The sequence below is a fragment of the Nomascus leucogenys genome, chromosome 6 (genome assembly GCF_006542625.1).
Source record: "Nomascus leucogenys isolate Asia chromosome 6, Asia_NLE_v1, whole genome shotgun sequence".
Taxonomy (NCBI): Eukaryota; Metazoa; Chordata; class Mammalia; order Primates; family Hylobatidae; genus Nomascus; species Nomascus leucogenys.
The window spans coordinates 50,448,951-50,466,866 of NC_044386.1; the positions used below are offsets into that span (position 1 = coordinate 50,448,951).

The window sequence follows — 17,916 nt, forward strand, 5'->3', positions numbered from 1 at the left end:
TTTACTGAACAGCTCCTATGTGCCAGGCATGGTTTCAGTACTATGAATATAGCAGTGAACAAAACAGATGGAAAAAAACATCCTGCCCTCAAGGAGCTCACATTCTAATGGAAACATCAATAACATATTCATTATTCCTATATAAAAAGATATTTCCCACACTTTTAATGCTTTAAAATGGTTTATTCTCAAATAGTTTTGACCACTTACATGCCAAAATTGTGTATGTAGTTTATTTCAACATAATCATTTTATAGGATGATCCAGTATTTATTTCAAAGATACAATCCCTACTCATAAATCTTCAAACTATTCTTTAAAATAACCTCAAAGCATATAAAATAATCTACTGGACATCTTGATAGCATTGAAATTTTATTTTCTGATACAGTTGAAAGTCTCATCACTATGACAGATGATCAAAGTGAATGATCAAAATGGACACTAAAGGTTTTTTCAAATTATTTGAAAAAGCATGAGTCAAGCAGTTGGAGCTTTGCCATGGTAAAGAAAAATCACTGAAAGGACATTAAGTCTTATATGTTCTATGGAATCACAGTATCAGAAGTGTGACACAGTGAAGGTACAGAATCAACACTTAAAAACTGTTCTAGTACAAGCTGAAGTATATCAAGCGTCCTGATACAGTCACTTCTTCTCTATTTCCAAAAGCTTAAAACATAACCAGGCATTCTCTTTATGTACAAAATATATTCTGAATATTCAGCTAGCTATGTTTTACACTATGTTGCCTATCAATTAATGCACAAATAAATTTTGTGGAAAAAACTTCTATAAACCTCTGCCTTTTTCTCAAATTTACATGGAAAGAAAAGACAAAAAAAAAATTTAAAACCTCTTCCATAACAGAGACAGAAAAAAAAAGAAATCAGAAATATTAATTTTTCTTTAAGAAAGGAACTGACTGAGATCGAGACCACGGTGAAACCCCGTCTCTACTAAAAATACAAAAAAAAATTAGCCAGGCGTGGTGGCGGGCACCCGTATTCCCAGCTACTTGGGAGGCTAAGGCAGAATGGCGTGAACCCGGGAGGCGGAGCTTGCAGTGAGCCGAGATTGCGCCACTGCACTCCAGCCTGGGCGACAGAGCGAGACTCCGTCTCAAAAAAAAAAAAAAAAAGAAAGGAACTGACTTTAAACGAAAACTACAGAGTAAGTTAGCTGAACCTAAAGAGACTTTGTATATTCAGATGCTATGCTATAAAATATCTTTACTCTGTGCTGTGAAAAAAGTTGGCTTTATGATTCATGAACTAGACAAACTGAACAAAGAGGACCTTAGTCAATCGACTAATAAGATAAGGCAGGAATGGAGAAACTGCCACTAAATCCAGCCTTCAGCCTATTTTTAAATTGCCAATAAATCCAGCCTTCAGCCTATTTTTATAGGCCTGTGAACTAAAGAATGATTTTTACATTTTTAAAAGGCTGTAAAAAAACAAAACAAAAAACAAAGGAGAATATGCAACAGAAACCTCCATGACCTGCGAAGCCTAAAATATTTACTATCCGGCCCTCTTTTCAGAAAAAGTTTGCTGAACTGTGAACTACCATGATAGTCCTAAGATTTCAAATGATGATATTCCATTTTCCATCATAACTGACACATTTTTCATTACAGCTTCCTACCATTAAGAACTCTCTTGCTATTAAATTGTTTTACTAACAAAAGCCTGTCATTACCCATCCAAAATTTAAACGTTTATATTTAGATGCTCATAATGTTTCTGGGATGCCAATATGGGAAAAAAATAATAGTTCAAAAACTGCACTAATTTTTAGTCTCCTTAGGCATAATTGAGATGAAAATGAATTTAACGGATTTTTAAATTATTTTCTCACCTAGAGCTAAGTCATTTTATTCTCCAACTCTACAAATATCTGAGTATAAGTTCATAACTGAAAAAGCAGCCACTCTGCTGTCTCCTCTCTGTGGTGGTGAAGTAAAATACAACTGAGAATTTCTTTTTTTTTTTTTTGAGATGCAGTCTGCAACCTCCACCCCCCAGGTTCAAGTGATTCTCCTGCCTTGGCCTCCCAAGTAGCTGGCAGTACAAGCGTGCACCACCATGTCCAGCTAATTTTTGTATTTTTAGTAGAGACAAGGTTTCACCATGTTGGCCAGGCTGGTTTTGAACTCCTGACCTCAAGTGATCTGCCCAACTCAGCCTCCCAAAGTGCTGGGATTACAGGCATGAGCCACCGCGCCCGGCCACAACTGAGGGTTTCTAAACTTAAAAATACAACATGGAACTTGGTTACTCTTCAGTACTCTTGGTTACTCTCTTAGTACTAATTAAAATACTACAAAGTATATATTACTAAACTAAAAATTAATAATGTTCTACCATTCATGACACTGCAGTTTCATCATAGATATTTTGGGTTGGATTATGTATGCTCAAACAAAATGTGAAGTTCTTCTGACACCTTATCCCTCAGAATAGAGTTTACTCTCACTTTAATTAAGTTAAATAAGTATCTACTGGCATTATTCTGGCAGGAGAGAGGGGGTATCACCCAATGGGAATAGAATCCAGGCTCTCTACTCTGTCTCCTTTGATACCTGGGGATGGAGAGGCTCCTGATTATTGTTGGAGGGAGTATCAACTGATTCTACCCTGCCTAGGAGAGAGAGGGGTACCTCATTACTGCTTCCTTTGTGGCCTCCAGTGACACTATGAGGGAGTGGTCTCATTATCGCTGATCAGGAGTGGAAGTTCTGACTGTCCACCAGGATTTCTCTAACACCCATGCCTCCGAACCCTGGCCACAAAGAGGGGAGAAGTACCTCATTACTCCCTACTCCCAGATGGGAAAAATCCAGACTTCCCAAGTCACCTCCACTGACTGTGTAAGGAAGGGGCCTTCCTTATCACCTGGCATCAATGAAATTCCAGCTGCCTCTTGGGCTTCTGTCACCACTCCAGTGGGGGGTCAGGGAGGGTGTGTTGGGGCACCTCATTATACCTGGTGATGATGGAAATCTTGGCTTTTTCCTCAGCCTTTGCTGGAGGGGATGGGTCCACAGTTTTTTCCTGTGCTTGGATGGAATAGAGGGGTTATCGTCTAAAAGTTTTCTACCCTGCTAGTTTCCCTCTTCTTCTTGGTCCTTTGGTGAGAGAGGGCAGGCTTTTCTGGGGGTGTTTTTGTCTGTGTCTGTTGGCATTTCCAGACTGCTGGCTCTTCAGTACCCAGTCTGGGGTACCCGAGGCAAAAAGAATACCCAGGGTATGCACCACCGTGTCTGTTTCTTTCCTTGTGTCCTGAGGTCTCTAACCAGCCTGACTTGTTCTCCACCCTCCTGAGTCTTATGTTTCCTACACATAGTATCCAAGGGTTTTAGGTGTAGTGAGAAAAAAAAATGGAAAAGTACTTCTATCTACTTACTTTTGATGGCTTCTGTCCCTTGTACTCCATTTTATATAATTCTCTCAATTTACTAATTTACTAAAAATGACATTCTCATGTTATCAGTACCCTATCCTAAAACCTTCCATACCTCCGGATTTACAAATCCAAACTCATTTGGCTGTTGTGAGAGGTCCTCCACAATACCGCCTTTCCACTGCTCCCCATCATAAATTATCCTTTCAGACTGGTGAGACATTGACTCTGAAACTGTTTTTAAATAGCCCCATGCCTACACCTTCTTTTCATGTTCCCTCTACCTAAAAGCCCCTTCAACCTCCCTTCTGCCTATCTAAATCTTATCTACCTTTCAGGGTCATATCACATTAATAAATCCCTATCTGTGCCCTCAGGCCCTTAATGATCTCTACTTCCTCGGAACTCCTACAATACTTATTTCCCTGAACCATCCCTTCACATTCTGCCTTACACTGGTATTAAGCTTTCATGAACAAGTTATCTTTCCACTATATTGTAAATTTCTTAAAGACAAAGGTCACATATTATGCTTCTTCATATCCTATACACCACTTTATACAATGCCTGGCACATAGCAGATATTCAATAAATGTCTTTAATGTAATTTATTTCTTGATTAGACACTAAATTCTAATAATAGAGCTTCCATAAAAATACAATATAGAAAGTACTAATACTGAAACCCACTTAGATAACTGATAAAGTAAATAACTTTTTCTTCCTTTAATTCAATTAAAGCATATTACTCATTAACACAGTACCAGCTACTGAGATATGCTGGTTAATAAGAGAGACACAGTCCCTGCCCTTATGAACCTTACAATTAAAATTAACATTCTTAAGCAGTAAAATACCTATATCAGGATTGCTAGCAAATACTCTATCACTGATATAATCAATATAAGTTATAAGCTCTATCAATACAGATATAGAGAAAAGCATAACAATGAAAAGCTAAACAAAGGAAATGAAACAACAGGAGCAAGAGCCTGCAAAGAAACAAACTGTTGGTGTTGCTTCAAGCAATCTTTTTTTTTTTTTTTTTGAGACAGAGTCTTGCTATGTAGCAAAGGCTAGAGTGCAGTGGCACAATCTCGGCTCACTGTAACCTCCGCCTCCCAGGTCCCGGTTCAAGCAATTCTCCTGCCTCAGCCTCCCAAGTAGCTGGGATTACAGGAACGTGCCACCATGCCCAGCTAATATTTGTATTTTTAGTAGACACGGGGTTTCACCATATTGGCCAGGCTGGTCTTGAACTCCTGACCTTGTGATCCGCCCACCTTGGCCTCCCAAAGTGCTGGGATTACAGGCGTGAGCCACCATGCCTGGCCAAGCAATCTTAATAAAAGGGTCGTTCTGGAAAATATTAAAAAATATTTCCTCAGGTATACAGTATTCTCCAAATCAAAAGGAATGGGTAACAGTGGTTATCCCCAGGAAAGGGAACTGGGTGGTGGGTGATAAGGGTGGAAAGGACACTTACTGTTGTTCATTGTATACCCTTTTGTACCTTTTGAATTTTGACCCATGTGCATATATTACCTATTCAAAAAAATAAAAAAATTAAAGCTGAAATGTCAATTATTAAAATAAAAAAAAAACTTTCTGCAAGGGAAAAAAAAAAAGCAGATTTTTAACTGAATTTTAAGCAGAATTTCCCGAAAGACTTTCAAACCCTTATCCTGGACACTGGCTATATCGCAAACAAAAAAGTTTAACTTACTTTAACTTACTGGAAAAATTCTGACACTTTTCTATATCTTCTCAGAAAATCACCTGCTTCAGTAAGGGTCATCCACATCTGTGACCCCTTATTCTCACTGCATAGCAGGAACCTATATAATATCAACTGTTTATTACACTATATACTCATAAGGACAAGGCCTATGTCTACCTTATTCTTCCCTTTACCTTCCACACTTAGCATGGAGAGATACATAAGTCGATCAACTCTTTCCTCAATCCAAACCTAGTTTAAAACACAATCAAGTTTTTGTTTCACAGGCACTCTATAAATGCTGGCTGAACAAATTAATAAAGCATCCTTATTACCTTAATTACCATTCATACATGCAAAACATAAATCTATCCTTCAAAGTTTACCACCCCAATTCACTACCATGTGCATTATTTTTCTTGTATTAGTCTCATACACACAATCCTTTTTCTTTATTTGGACTGCATCTTTGTCAAGCACTTTTTATTTCAGTTAAACTAATTCAATTTCTGTCCTCTGGTCTAACCTATGCTTCTACAACCATTGTTCTTAAAGGTCCACAGGTTATCCTTGTCTCAAAGAAAAAGTAATGCTCTTCATTTCCTACTTCATGATATTTTACCAGATTAAGAAATGACTTCTCATTTGAGTTACATCTCTCAGTGCCTCTTCTACTGTTGTCCTCCAGAGCATGCAAAATTCAAACTGTTCTACCTTTTAAATAGCTCCAAATATCTCAATTTCCTCACTGAGCTTTCTCAGGCTGATCAAAAAGAATAGCTCCTCCCATTGGCTGTTAAAATTGGAAGTTTTTTTGGCTACTTTCTCAGTTTTCTACCCCCTTCCCTCAATTTACTCTTGTCTCCTATTACTAATTTTTAAATTGTATGTAACAATTTATTGTCTCTTCACAAAATAGTATACTATTATTCTACATCTATATATTCCTGTCTATATCCTATTCAGCCTTCAGATGTCTTCTTAAATATTACTTTCTCAGGAAAACCTTCTTTATTCTTCCCCTCACCTAAGACTAGCTGCTATATTCTCCCACCACGCCCTGCAATTCTCTTTTGTAACATTAGCAACACCTATCCCTATCCATCCATCTAGTTTATAAGCCCCATAATGTTTTATTCACTGCTGTATTCTAAGTACCTTGCATAGGGCCTGACAAATAACAGAAATTCAATAAAATATCTGACAACTAGTCGATTGATTTATTTAAGAACTGTCTTTGAATACCGTAAATTTTTACCAAGTATGGAACAAATCTATGGAGTTATCTTCACAGTCAATTAGATGCTTAAAAAAAAATAGATAATTGATATGTGTTTTCAATAGAGACAATTATAATAATAAACTTGGGTCAACATTTAGAACATGCCGTGAGTTCAAATTACTCTTATCTATCAGTAATTAAATGCTTACATTGAAAAAATAATAATCCAAAGAACTATCTTAAAATCAGTGTATAAAATTCTATTGGAATTTATAGCATTCTAACACAGATTTAACTGCAATACTAAAAAACATTATTAGTCATTAGAGTAATATTTACATATATTACCTACCATATGTGACATTGTGATTTAACTCAGCTCTTCGTAAGGATTCATCGAGAACATCATACATTAATTCACTTGTCCTGTTTAAAAGATATTTTATTTGCAGTAGAATTATAGTATTCTAACCCAATAAAACACAGTTTTTCAAACTTCTCTTTAAAACTGAGGATCTACAGAAGAGAAGTGAAAGAAATTCATTTTATGATGAAGTTATGGAAATTTCACTTCTTAAAAGGTTTGCTGTTTTTCATGAGCTGAACTTCCTACTTTATCAAAGTTGACTAGTTAACCAATGAGATATATGTCTATCAACTCTTTCCTCACTGTGCCTAGTTTATAAACCAAGTTTTTATTTGGTTGAACATACTATATTTTAGAATTTTCTTTCAATAGAATATTTCCAAGTTACCATAGTAATACTTCATATATTCATATTATTTCAGACGTATATTAACTGTATTTTAACCAGATACCATGAGAAAGTTTTCAAATATTAGTCTTTCCTTGAGTAGTAACTAGGTTCTTCAGAAACAAAATTTTTACTTACATTTACATTAAATATAAAAAAAGATATCTTGTGGAATTAATAGGTTTGGACCATTCATATGTCTGTATGGTCACTGATTACAGTAAGAATAACTGTGATGAGGAAGATACTGTGGGGAAAAAAAAGTGCACTAGTGCCCTAGCACTCTGCCTCCGCACTTGTTAGAGAAATGTCCTCTCCAAGAGGCCAATGTGAAAAACTATAGCTTCTTAGCTGGTATTTTCTATGTTTTACAAATTCAAAAAGCACTAATAGAAAAAAAAAAATACCAGTAACATAGGATACATACAGTGGTCTTGCAGAGAAACTGTGCCATAAAATAAATGAAAATATCAAAATAATTTGGGACTATATAAATTGCATCTTTCAGAAAATGTCTTTTTTTCCAAATATACAGCTAGAAAGTTCAATGTTAAGTGCATGTACTTTCATTCTGTCTCGACTGAAGTATGAATATCCAGTAATTAAGAATCCAGAACCACATTCTAAAATCCTTCATTTTATTGTGTAAGCATTTCTTCCTCAGAAGATAACCATACAGCAGACATTACCAATCCTTCCCTGCCCCCCCCCAAAAATTTGTTAATATTATACCTAGATTATAGTCTAGTTCCTCAATTTTGAAAGCCAGTGTCTGGCATGAGTCTTAACCACATGAAATGAAGAAACACTTGTGAACAAGATCAAGATAAATCTTAATAAATCTAAGAAGCACAAAACTACAAAACACAAGAAAATATTCAAATAGATATAAAAGACCATAAGTACAACAGACTTTTCCAGTAAATTGGTTTTTTCAATTAAATACTTTAGAAACCGGTTATAACTTTTTACTTTGCTACATTGAGCTAATAATGTCCAACAGAATGTAAGATTTATGTTAAAATAAAATCTCATTAGAGTTGAGACAAAAAAGTAGAAAACATTCTAATGTTCCATAACATTATAAGAAAGTTCCACTCTATTCATAACTGAGCCTAATTACTAGTCACATGAGTGCTGTGAAGGTAAGGACTAGCTTACTCATCTTTGTATGTATGTATTATCCAAATTTATCCATGAAGGCAAGAAAAAGGAAGATAGTGAGTTAATGAATTTAATAAATTCACTAAATGCCTCCCAAGTTACTTCCTGATAACAATGGATGGCAGTAAGTCTTTTTTAGACCAATAAGATCTGATGCATTAATATAAAATTCATGATTTTAAAACATAATTCCAGTAACTCCAACTAGAGCTCCACGTTAGGATAGGCTGGCATGATACAAAATAAAATGTAATTAAGACAATCATTTCTAATGTGTGTACATGCTCCATCACCTTACGTTTTCACTGCAGGTTTCAACCAGGAGTTGAGATTCATAAACACAGAAAAAAGTAACACTGTAATACCAACAGTGATGTAGCCCAATTAGTGCTACTCAGGAGCTCACAAGCAAATGGATTCTGACATTAAGTTGATTTCTAGAAGCAAAAGCCTGGAGAATGGTCCCTTTGTAAAGCTAGGCTAAAACATTACAATACAAAGGTACCCTACTATATAAAAGGGAACAATATTCATAAAATCAGAACACTGATTAGCAAATATTTTCTTAAGACAGAAACATACCAGGAACTCTAGCCAAGGTCCTTGCTCTCAAGGGAACTAAAATCTCAAGGGACTTGCTCTCAAACAACTCAGAAATAGTTTTCAAAATAAAAATAATATGTAGGTGCACATGCAAATGCATACACACATGCACACACACAGAGAATGAGAATGATAGAACAAATGAAAATAAATTGATGAATCTAGGTGCAGGATGTAAGGGAACTCCTTGTACTGTCCTTGGAACTTTGAAAGTGTCTAAGTTTGAAAAAGTAAGGCAAAATTGAGGCCGGAGCAGTGACTCACGCCTGTAATCCCAGCACTTCAGGAGGCTGAGGCAGGGAGATCATCTGAAGTCAGGAGCTCAAGACCAGCCTGGCCAACATGGTGAAACCCATTTCTACTAAAAATACAAAAATTAGCCGGGCGTGGTGGTGTGCACCTGTAATCCCAGCTACTTGGGAAACTGAGGTAGGAAAATCTCTTGAATCCGGGAGGCGGAGGTTGCAGTGAGCTGAGATCGCGCCACTACACTCCAGCCTGGGCGACACAGCGAGACTTAGTCTCAAAAACAAAAAAAAATGGCAAAATTGAAAGTATGTATGTATATATATATATAGTTGGAAAGATACACATGAAAAGTTTAAGTTATTGGCTAAAAGAATAATTCAGATAAATGAATTAAAAAGGTGAAGCACTCACACCCAACTAGAGCAAGGGTTGGCAAACTACAGCCCACAAGCCTAATCTGGCCAGATGCCTGGTTTTGTATGGCTTCAAGCTAAGAAGAGATTTTATAGTTTGAAATAGTTGGAAAAAAATTAAAAGAATAATACTTTATGATGTGCCGATTTGAGATTCAAGTTTTAATGTCCATAATGTTTATTTATGTTCTATCTGTGGCTGCTTTCATGCTATAATAGCAGAGTCGAATAGGTGCAAAAAACAACATATGGCCCACGAAGCCTAAAATATTTATTTATTTTTTTTTTTTTTTTGAGACAGAGTCTCACTCTGTCACCCAGGCTGGAGGACAGTGGCACAATCTCGGCTTACTGCAACCTACACCTCCTGGGTTCAAGCAATTCTCCTGCCTCAGCCTCCTGAGTAGCTAGGATTACAGGCACGCGCCACTGTGCCCAATTAATTTTTGTATTTTTAGTGGAGACGGGGTTTCACCATGTTGGTCAGGCTGGTCTCAAACTCCTGACCTTGTGATCCGCCACCTCAGCCTCCCAAAGTGTGGGGATTACAAGCATGAGCCACCGCGCCCAGCCACCTAAAATATTTATTATCTGGCCCTTTGCAGAAAAAGTTTCCCAACCCCTGAACTAGAACAATTACGAAAGCTTCACAGAGGAGATGGTGCTTCATGGCTACCTTTCATGACGGGTAAAATTAAGATAAGGAGAGAGCCAGGATTATCCCAGCAACCTGAAAGCATTTATGTGGTTCTTACAACGGCTTCTTTTATCACTATTAAGCCAATTAAACAGTGGAAGAATCTGGTTTATCATTAAACCTCTAGGTTACTAAAGTCTAAGCTTATCATCTGGTATGGGGTCATTAAGCAAACTTACTGAGAATAGTTTACCTTTGATCATCTTTTCCTAGAAGTCCCAGTATTCTCAAGAGCTGAATTTGTAACCACGGTGCTGGCACACTGTGATAATTGAATTCTACTGGGAGCTTTCCTCCAACTACTTGCTTCAAAATGGTTACAAAACTCCCAGTCAAGTCTTTATATCCAGATGAATTCTCCTACATCCCCCCGAAACAAACTTTGTTAATAACGTCTTATTAAATAGAAATAGACCTGGTTGAAATGTCATATAGGACCTGACTTAACACATGCTTAAGTTTATGTTCACATTTAATGAAACAGTGCTCTAATACGTATAATATCTTCCATGATAAAATTCCTCTGGCTAACCAACCCAAAGCTGAATCATCCCAGAAAAGGTTTCGCCACTCCCTACTTTTTCCCATATACAGTTCAATCACATTTCAAAATTCTTATAATTATATCTTAGGTAGAATCCTTAATAGCCAATACCAGTAATTAAAACAAAAAGTGAAAAGAACTGGCATACTGCAAAAGGACAGTAATACCTCGGCTTTGGATGAAAATCAAGGCCTATTTGCAATCTCTGAACCCTGTTTCCAAAAGACTTCACATGTAAATGAGTTAAATTCATTCTGGGGCCGGGCACAGTGGCTCACGCCAGTAATCCCAGGACTTTGGGAGGATGAGGTGGGCGGATCACCTGGGGTTGGGAGTTCGAGAACAGCCTGACCAACATGGAGAAACCCCGTCTCTACTAAAAATACAAAATTAGCCGGGCGTGGTTGTGCATGCCTGTAATCCCAGCTATTCGGGAGGCTGAGGCAGGAGAACTGCTTGAACCTGGGAGGTGGAGGTTGCGGTGAGCCAGGATCACGCCATTGCACTCCAGCCTGGGCAACAAAAGTGAAACTCTACCCAAAAAAAAAAAAAAAAAATTTGTTCTGGGTAGAAGAGCACAGCCAAGACTACTTAAACATTAAAAGTCCCCAAAATCGGCCGGGCACAGTGGCTCACACCTGTAATCCCAGCACTATGGGAGGCCGAGCCAGTGGATCATTTGAGGTCAGGAGTTCGAGACCAGCCTGACCAACATGGTGAAACCCTGGCTCTACTAAAAACACAAAATTAGCCGGATGTGGTGGCACATGCCTGTAATCCCAGCTACTCAAGAGGCTGAGGCAGGAGAATCGCTTGAATCTGGGAGGGGGAGGTTGTGGTGAGCTGAGATCGTGCCATTGCACTCCAGCCTGGGCAACAAAAGTGAAACTCAGTCTCAAAAAAAAAAAAAAAAAGTCCCCAAAATCAGTGTGCCTGCCAATTAAAAATTAATTAGCCACACAGTATCTAAAAATATTTGTTTCTGAAGGAGTCTGCCTTGATTATCTGTCTGAGTAATCTCTTGGACTGGGGAAATTATATCCATACTCCTTAAAAGGAACATTAGATTCTTTATTCTAATTTGTATTATGTATCAAGGGAAAAGTTTTGGAAAGGAAATAAAGCTCTTTCAAATTTTAGTAAATGTTAAGGAAAAAATAAAATTTAATATTGAACATCTATTTAAACTACTATTTTAGAACACAATACATAAAAAAACAATATAACTTTAAATGAGTTCAATAGCATTTTATTTTGTTATAGCAGGTGCCATGAAATCTGTTACAAATATGTATATTTGAACACAAATGGTTTCAGGTGATACACTAAGGATGAATTAGTATAAATCCACCATCACCATTTAGAAAAGTGTTTTACCATAACATTCAACCCTCTTTCCTCATATGACACAGTATTAATATATGGAGTCAACACTACAATCTACAGCTTGCACAACCCCCGTTGGTTTTCCTCATTTCTATAAAATGTTATGCATCCCAAGAAGCTATATAAAGGAGAATTACTGCTTGAAAAAACACAAATCTGCAAACTTAAGACACCTTCCATTGCTACCATTTTTCCACACCTGTTTAGTAACATCAAAAAATCTTAGGCATTTAAAACAAAAAACTAATTCTGTAATGTGCCTACAACTCATGCTCTCAACAACTTGCAAAATTACTAATTCAAAGGTCAATAATAAAATTATAAAATGTTAACTAAGCATTTTACCAAAATATATTTCTTTTTAATTCCATAATTGTATTTTTCTAATAATGGTAACTAGTCAGTACTTGCTAAAATTTCCAACTTACCTTAATCATTCTAAGATATATATGCAAGGAGGCAGCCATGACCCCAACATCTCTGTCACAAAGTGCTTTTCGAAACTTAATATGAATATGTTGTACTTGATTAGGAGCAATGAGATGGAATTTGTATAATGCCAGAACAGCTTTTCTTCGTACAATCTCCCTGAAGACAAAAAATGAAATTTAAACAAGACAATCTGAATTCTCAAGTATTTACTTTGAAAGATTATGGGTCAGATGGTTTCAAAATACTGGCTCACTACCTTAATTTACAAAGAAAGAGATAATTATACATTTGTGATTAATTTATTTATTCTAATATACCAAATGATAAAAAGTGGTTGCCTCTAGGAAGTAAGGTCTCAAAACTTTAACTGCCCGTGTTATATATTTATCTAGTTAGGGGATTTTTTTTTGTAACAAGCATATATTACTTTTGAGATTAAAAAAAAAAAAGAAACACAAATTTCTTAATTCTCTAATTCCATTTTTAAAAGATGTATCTCTAAAAATTGAAAAAAAAAAGAGTCAACAGTAAGTTTAAGTAATAGGTAATTTCAGCTAGTAATATTAAAGTGCTTTTATTAATATTAAAAATCTTTGGCCTGTAATCCCAGCACTTTGGGAGGCTGAGGTGGGTGGATCACTTGAGGCCAGGAGTTCAAAACCAGCCTGGCCAAGATGGCGAAACCCTGTCTCTACTAAAAATACAAAAATTAGCCAGGCGTGGTGGTGCACACCTGTAGTCCCAGTTACTTGGGTGGCTGAGGCACAAGAATCACTTGAACCTGGGAGGCAGAAGTTGCAGTGAGCCAAGGTTGTGCCACTATACTCCAACCTGGTGACAGAGTGAGACTCAGTCTCAAACAAAGCAAAAAGGAAAGAAAAGAAAAAAACTCGTTAACATTCTCACTCTAAAATAGTAGCTTCCTATGTTTCTTTTTTATATATATATACATCACTGGATAGCAGACTCCAAATACTTTGGGGGACAGAGGGGACACACATGGAATAAAAAGATGTTATTCCTCTCCTTGCCCAGTTCATCTGTTTCAAAACCTCATGATAATAAAGAGAAAAGTATATACTAGTTTTGCAGTTCATCTGTAGCAGATAACGTTTAGCACACAGAAAGAAAAAGAAAGAAATGCCATCCTATGTTCATGATGTAGTTTCCAAAGAAGCTTCTTCCTTGTTAGAAATTCTCTCTCTTGTCTATTTCTACATATCTCTTATTTGCAGACTATGCTGGCAGTGCTCAGAACAGCAGCAAACATCACAAAAGTGAAGTATTTACTTTAAGGGTTCCTTAACAGATATTTATGTCATAGAATCTCAAGACTGTGACTATTCAATGCAATCCTTTGTGTTCCACTCAAGAACACCTTTTATAAGATTCTTAATAAGTGGTCATACAAATTCCATTAATAAACAACTCTTATCTTCCTAGGCAAGCTTCACCATAATGGAAAACTCTTTCCACAAAAAAAAAAAAAAAAAAAAGAGAAAGGCAGATTAACAACAGATTTACTGTTAGTATTAATACTGTGGTGAATGCAAGCCACATCACAATGTATTGCCATTGGGTGTTAACCGATATTAATTCTGGGGGAGAATAGGTAAATGAAGTGAGGAAAAAAAAAACAAACTCTGAATAGGCCCAGGAATTCACAGGCCTGGCCTCAAGTGGTGGTACTAACACAAGACGAGAGACCTAGATTCAGGCTCTGGGGTTGGTATGCTGAAATACAGCCAGGGATTCAAAAGTTGAATTCAAGCCTTATTTCAAATATTCTTTGTGACATCTACTGGCTTACCTATAGCTCTGCCCCATATTCTTCAGCTCTTTACTCCAGAGCATGGGGCTGAGTATGGCCATAACTGCAGAAGCAGAGTTTCAAAAAGTCTAAACTCTAGCCAGAACTTGAAATTAGACTAAATACAAAGCAATAAAGAAAAAATTGAAAAGGGACCTTTCGGCTGGGCGCGGTGGCTCAAGCCTGTAATCCGAGCACTTTGGGAGGCCGAGGCGGGCGGATCACGAGGTCAGGAGATTGAGACCATCCCGGCTAACACGGTGAAACCCCGTCTCCACTAAAAATACAAAAAATTAGCCGAGCGAGGTGGCGGGTGCCTGTAGTCCCAGCTACTGGGGAGGCTGAGGCAGGAGAATGGCGTGAACCCCGGGGGGCAGAGCCTGCAGTGAGCCGAGATTGCGCCACTGCACTCCAGCCTGGGCGACAGCGAGACTGTCTCAAAAAAAAAAAAAAGAAAAGGGACCTTGCAATTCTCAGAAGGATTTCATACAAACGGTCAGTAAGTAGTAAAGTCACCACAAAAGTGGTGGTAAGGAAAAGTTAAGGAAAAATATGCTGCTGTTATAATCAGATCACCTTATAAATCTTAAAAAAGCAAATATTTCCAATAATTAATTGTCCATAATCATCCTTTGTTCTAAACACAGATATGACATACAATATATAAAAAGTCTGAAAGACCTATGAAGTTATTCTGTAATTCTTAGTAAAAGCTATCATTTTAGCTAGAAGATTCATGATCCAATATTTCTTAAAGAATACAAGTTGGCTGGGCATGGTGGCTCACGCCTGTAAGCCCAGTACTTTGGGAGGCCAAGGCGGGTGGATCACGAGGTCAGGAGTTTGAGACCAGCTTGGCCTATATGGTGAAACCCTGTCTCTACTAAAACTACAAAAATTAGCCAGGCATAGTGGCGGGTGCCTGTAGTTCCAACTACTCAGGAAGCTGAGGCAGAAGAATCGCTTGAACCCGGGAGGCGGAGGTTGCAGTGAGCCGAGATCACGCCACTGCGCTCTAGCCTGGGCAACCAATTAAGACTCTGTCTCAAAAAAAAAAAAAAAGAATACAAGCTATAAGACAACATTTTAGTTAGAACTAAAGTCCAGGTCTCTAAGTTGTTAGTTTAGATACACTTTCCATGCTGTTATCTTTTTTTCTAGGATCTGTTCTAAAGGGATATAGATATAAACTAGGTAAATGAAGTCTTTAAAATTTAAAAAGTCATTTAAAAAAAGAATAGAATATAATCAAGTAACTGAAATGTAGAGATAATAAAAACAATCCTCACTCACAATATTTTCTGTTAAACTTCCAAATCAAAATGATAATGAGATGTAATTGAGTTGTCAAGCTTTTTATCTTGTGTCAGTTTTTTGATACGTGAGAGAGAACAGTATTTTCTGACAATTAAGTCATATACTATATTAAGGTTACTAGTAGCTTAAATTTCTTCCAAACTTAAAAAACATATTTTTAGGTTCTATCAGAATGGTTTATAAACCATATGGATAGATAAGTACATATGAATGTGTGCATTTTATTGCGAATATTCCAGAATCACTTCCTTTTAAACTTACATTGTTCCTTTTAAACTTACAATGTTCTGAGACAGCAATCTCAGAACATTAAAAATACTGATTTAAAGTATGTAAAATAAATGTTGTATGAGTAACAAAAAAATCTTTATCAAGAATATATAACTGACATACCATAATCACAATGATTGCAAACCTTTTCCAACTTTAAAAATTATGGGCCAGGCGCAGTGGCTCACATGTCTAATCTCAGCACTTTGGCAGGCCGAGGCAGGTGGATTACAAGGTCAGGAGTTCAAGATCAGCCTGGCCAAGATGGTGAAACCCTGTCTCCACTAAAAATACAAAAAATTCGCTGGGCATGGTGGCGTGTTCCTATAATTCCAGCTACTCGGCAGGCTGAGGCAGAGAACTGCTTGAACCTGGGAGGTGGAGAGTGCAGTGAGCCAAGATCACTCCACCACACTCCAGCCTAGGCAACAGAGTGAGACTCCGTCTCAAAAAAATTAATTAATTACTTAATTAATTAAAATTATGACATAAAGGGGCTTGGTCAAAAACAAAATATTAATAATTCTAATACAGTGAACAAGTTAAGTTAATCTGATAGGGAGACAGTTAAGGAAACTTACAAGAGAAGATTAGCAAAATACTACAAAGTAAATTAAGTTTGGATACATTCTGCTGTAAAATAGGATTAAAATGCTGTGGTTTTGATATAAAAAGCATCTTCCCGGGCCGGGCATGGTGGTTCACACCTGTAATCCCCAGCACTTTGGGAGGCCGAGGCAGGTGGATCACCTGAGGTCAAGGAGTTCGAGACCAGCCTGGCCAACATGGTGAAACCCAGTTTCCATTAAAAAAAAAAATAAAAAATTAGTCGGGCATGGTGGCAGGCACCTATAATCCCAGCTACTTGGGAGGCTGAGGCAGGAGAATTGCTTGAACTCGGGAGGCAGAGGTTGCAGTGAGCCGAGATCATGCCATTGCACTCCAGCCTGGGCAACGGAGTGAGACTCTGTCTCAAAAAAAAAAAAAAAAGCATCTTCCCACTACACTGAAGCTTTGCATTCACAACACTTGCACAATTTCCATATGCTTTTCATTATTTCACCTTATCCCCAAAACAACTTTGGTAGAACTAAGGAGCTTCAACCAACCCCACATAGCCAAGGAAAAACAAGATCACTGCTCATTAGTGGTAGAAATGGGAGGCAAGCCAAGGATTCCTGGATACTAGGCCTCACTGTCTCTTAATCTAACTTTAGAAAGCTGTCTAACATTTCCCTAAACCCACATAAAAATAAAGATGATCCTATTGAAAATTTTTGTATTATTCCTAGCAGTCAAATAATCTCTATCCTGGTAGCATTGAAGTTATAATAAATTTTCTAGTATAAACTTCTGTTTTGAGATATATGGCATAGATACCTATCCCAAAAGAATTTACTTACTTAGAATGTTGAAGTTTATCTTCTATTAATGGAAGAACAGCTGGAATCATTTCTTGGGGGAAAATCTGGCTAACAACAGTCAGTGCCATACACACTTCTACTAGGTTAGTGCTCTGCAGATCCTGGCACAACATTAAGCAAAGAAAACATTCAGTGTAAATACTGAAACTAGGAATGGCAAATTCAACACTGTAATGGTCCTATATACTTAGTAATTTTGTGCTATTTATAATTAACTTGTACATCCAAACTTACGGCATATTTTATTGGAACGCTCCTATTTGTTTCATTTGCCTTAATAGAGTTAGTAGATAAATAAAGCCAAAAAGCAACTGATACAAGAGGAAATTATATCTCTGTTCTGAATCTAGCCAAAGTAGTCTCCTTTATTATAGCCTTTAAAACTTTTCTAAACCAATAATAAAACAATTTTATGAGTTTTTCTTACTAATCAACAATAATATGAATGTAAGTTTAAAAGGAAGTGATTCTGGAATATTCACGATAAAATGCACACATTCAT

At 37.0% G+C, this 17,916-nt stretch overlaps 1 protein-coding gene across 1 annotated transcript in view; it reads right to left on the bottom strand.

Annotated features, from left to right (window-relative positions):
- The window catches only part of AP4E1 (adaptor related protein complex 4 subunit epsilon 1), a 98,518-nt gene that overhangs the window by 64,397 nt on the left and 16,205 nt on the right, over positions 1-17,916 (bottom strand). Inside the window, exons 5-8 of the mRNA XM_003266921.3 lie at positions 17,394-17,515; positions 12,590-12,749; positions 10,425-10,591; positions 6,703-6,776 (exon numbers count right to left, since the gene is read on the bottom strand). Of these exons, the coding sequence (XP_003266969.1) occupies positions 6,703-6,776; positions 10,425-10,591; positions 12,590-12,749; positions 17,394-17,515 (523 nt within the window). The remainder of the gene's footprint in view (positions 1-6,702; positions 6,777-10,424; positions 10,592-12,589; positions 12,750-17,393; positions 17,516-17,916) is intronic.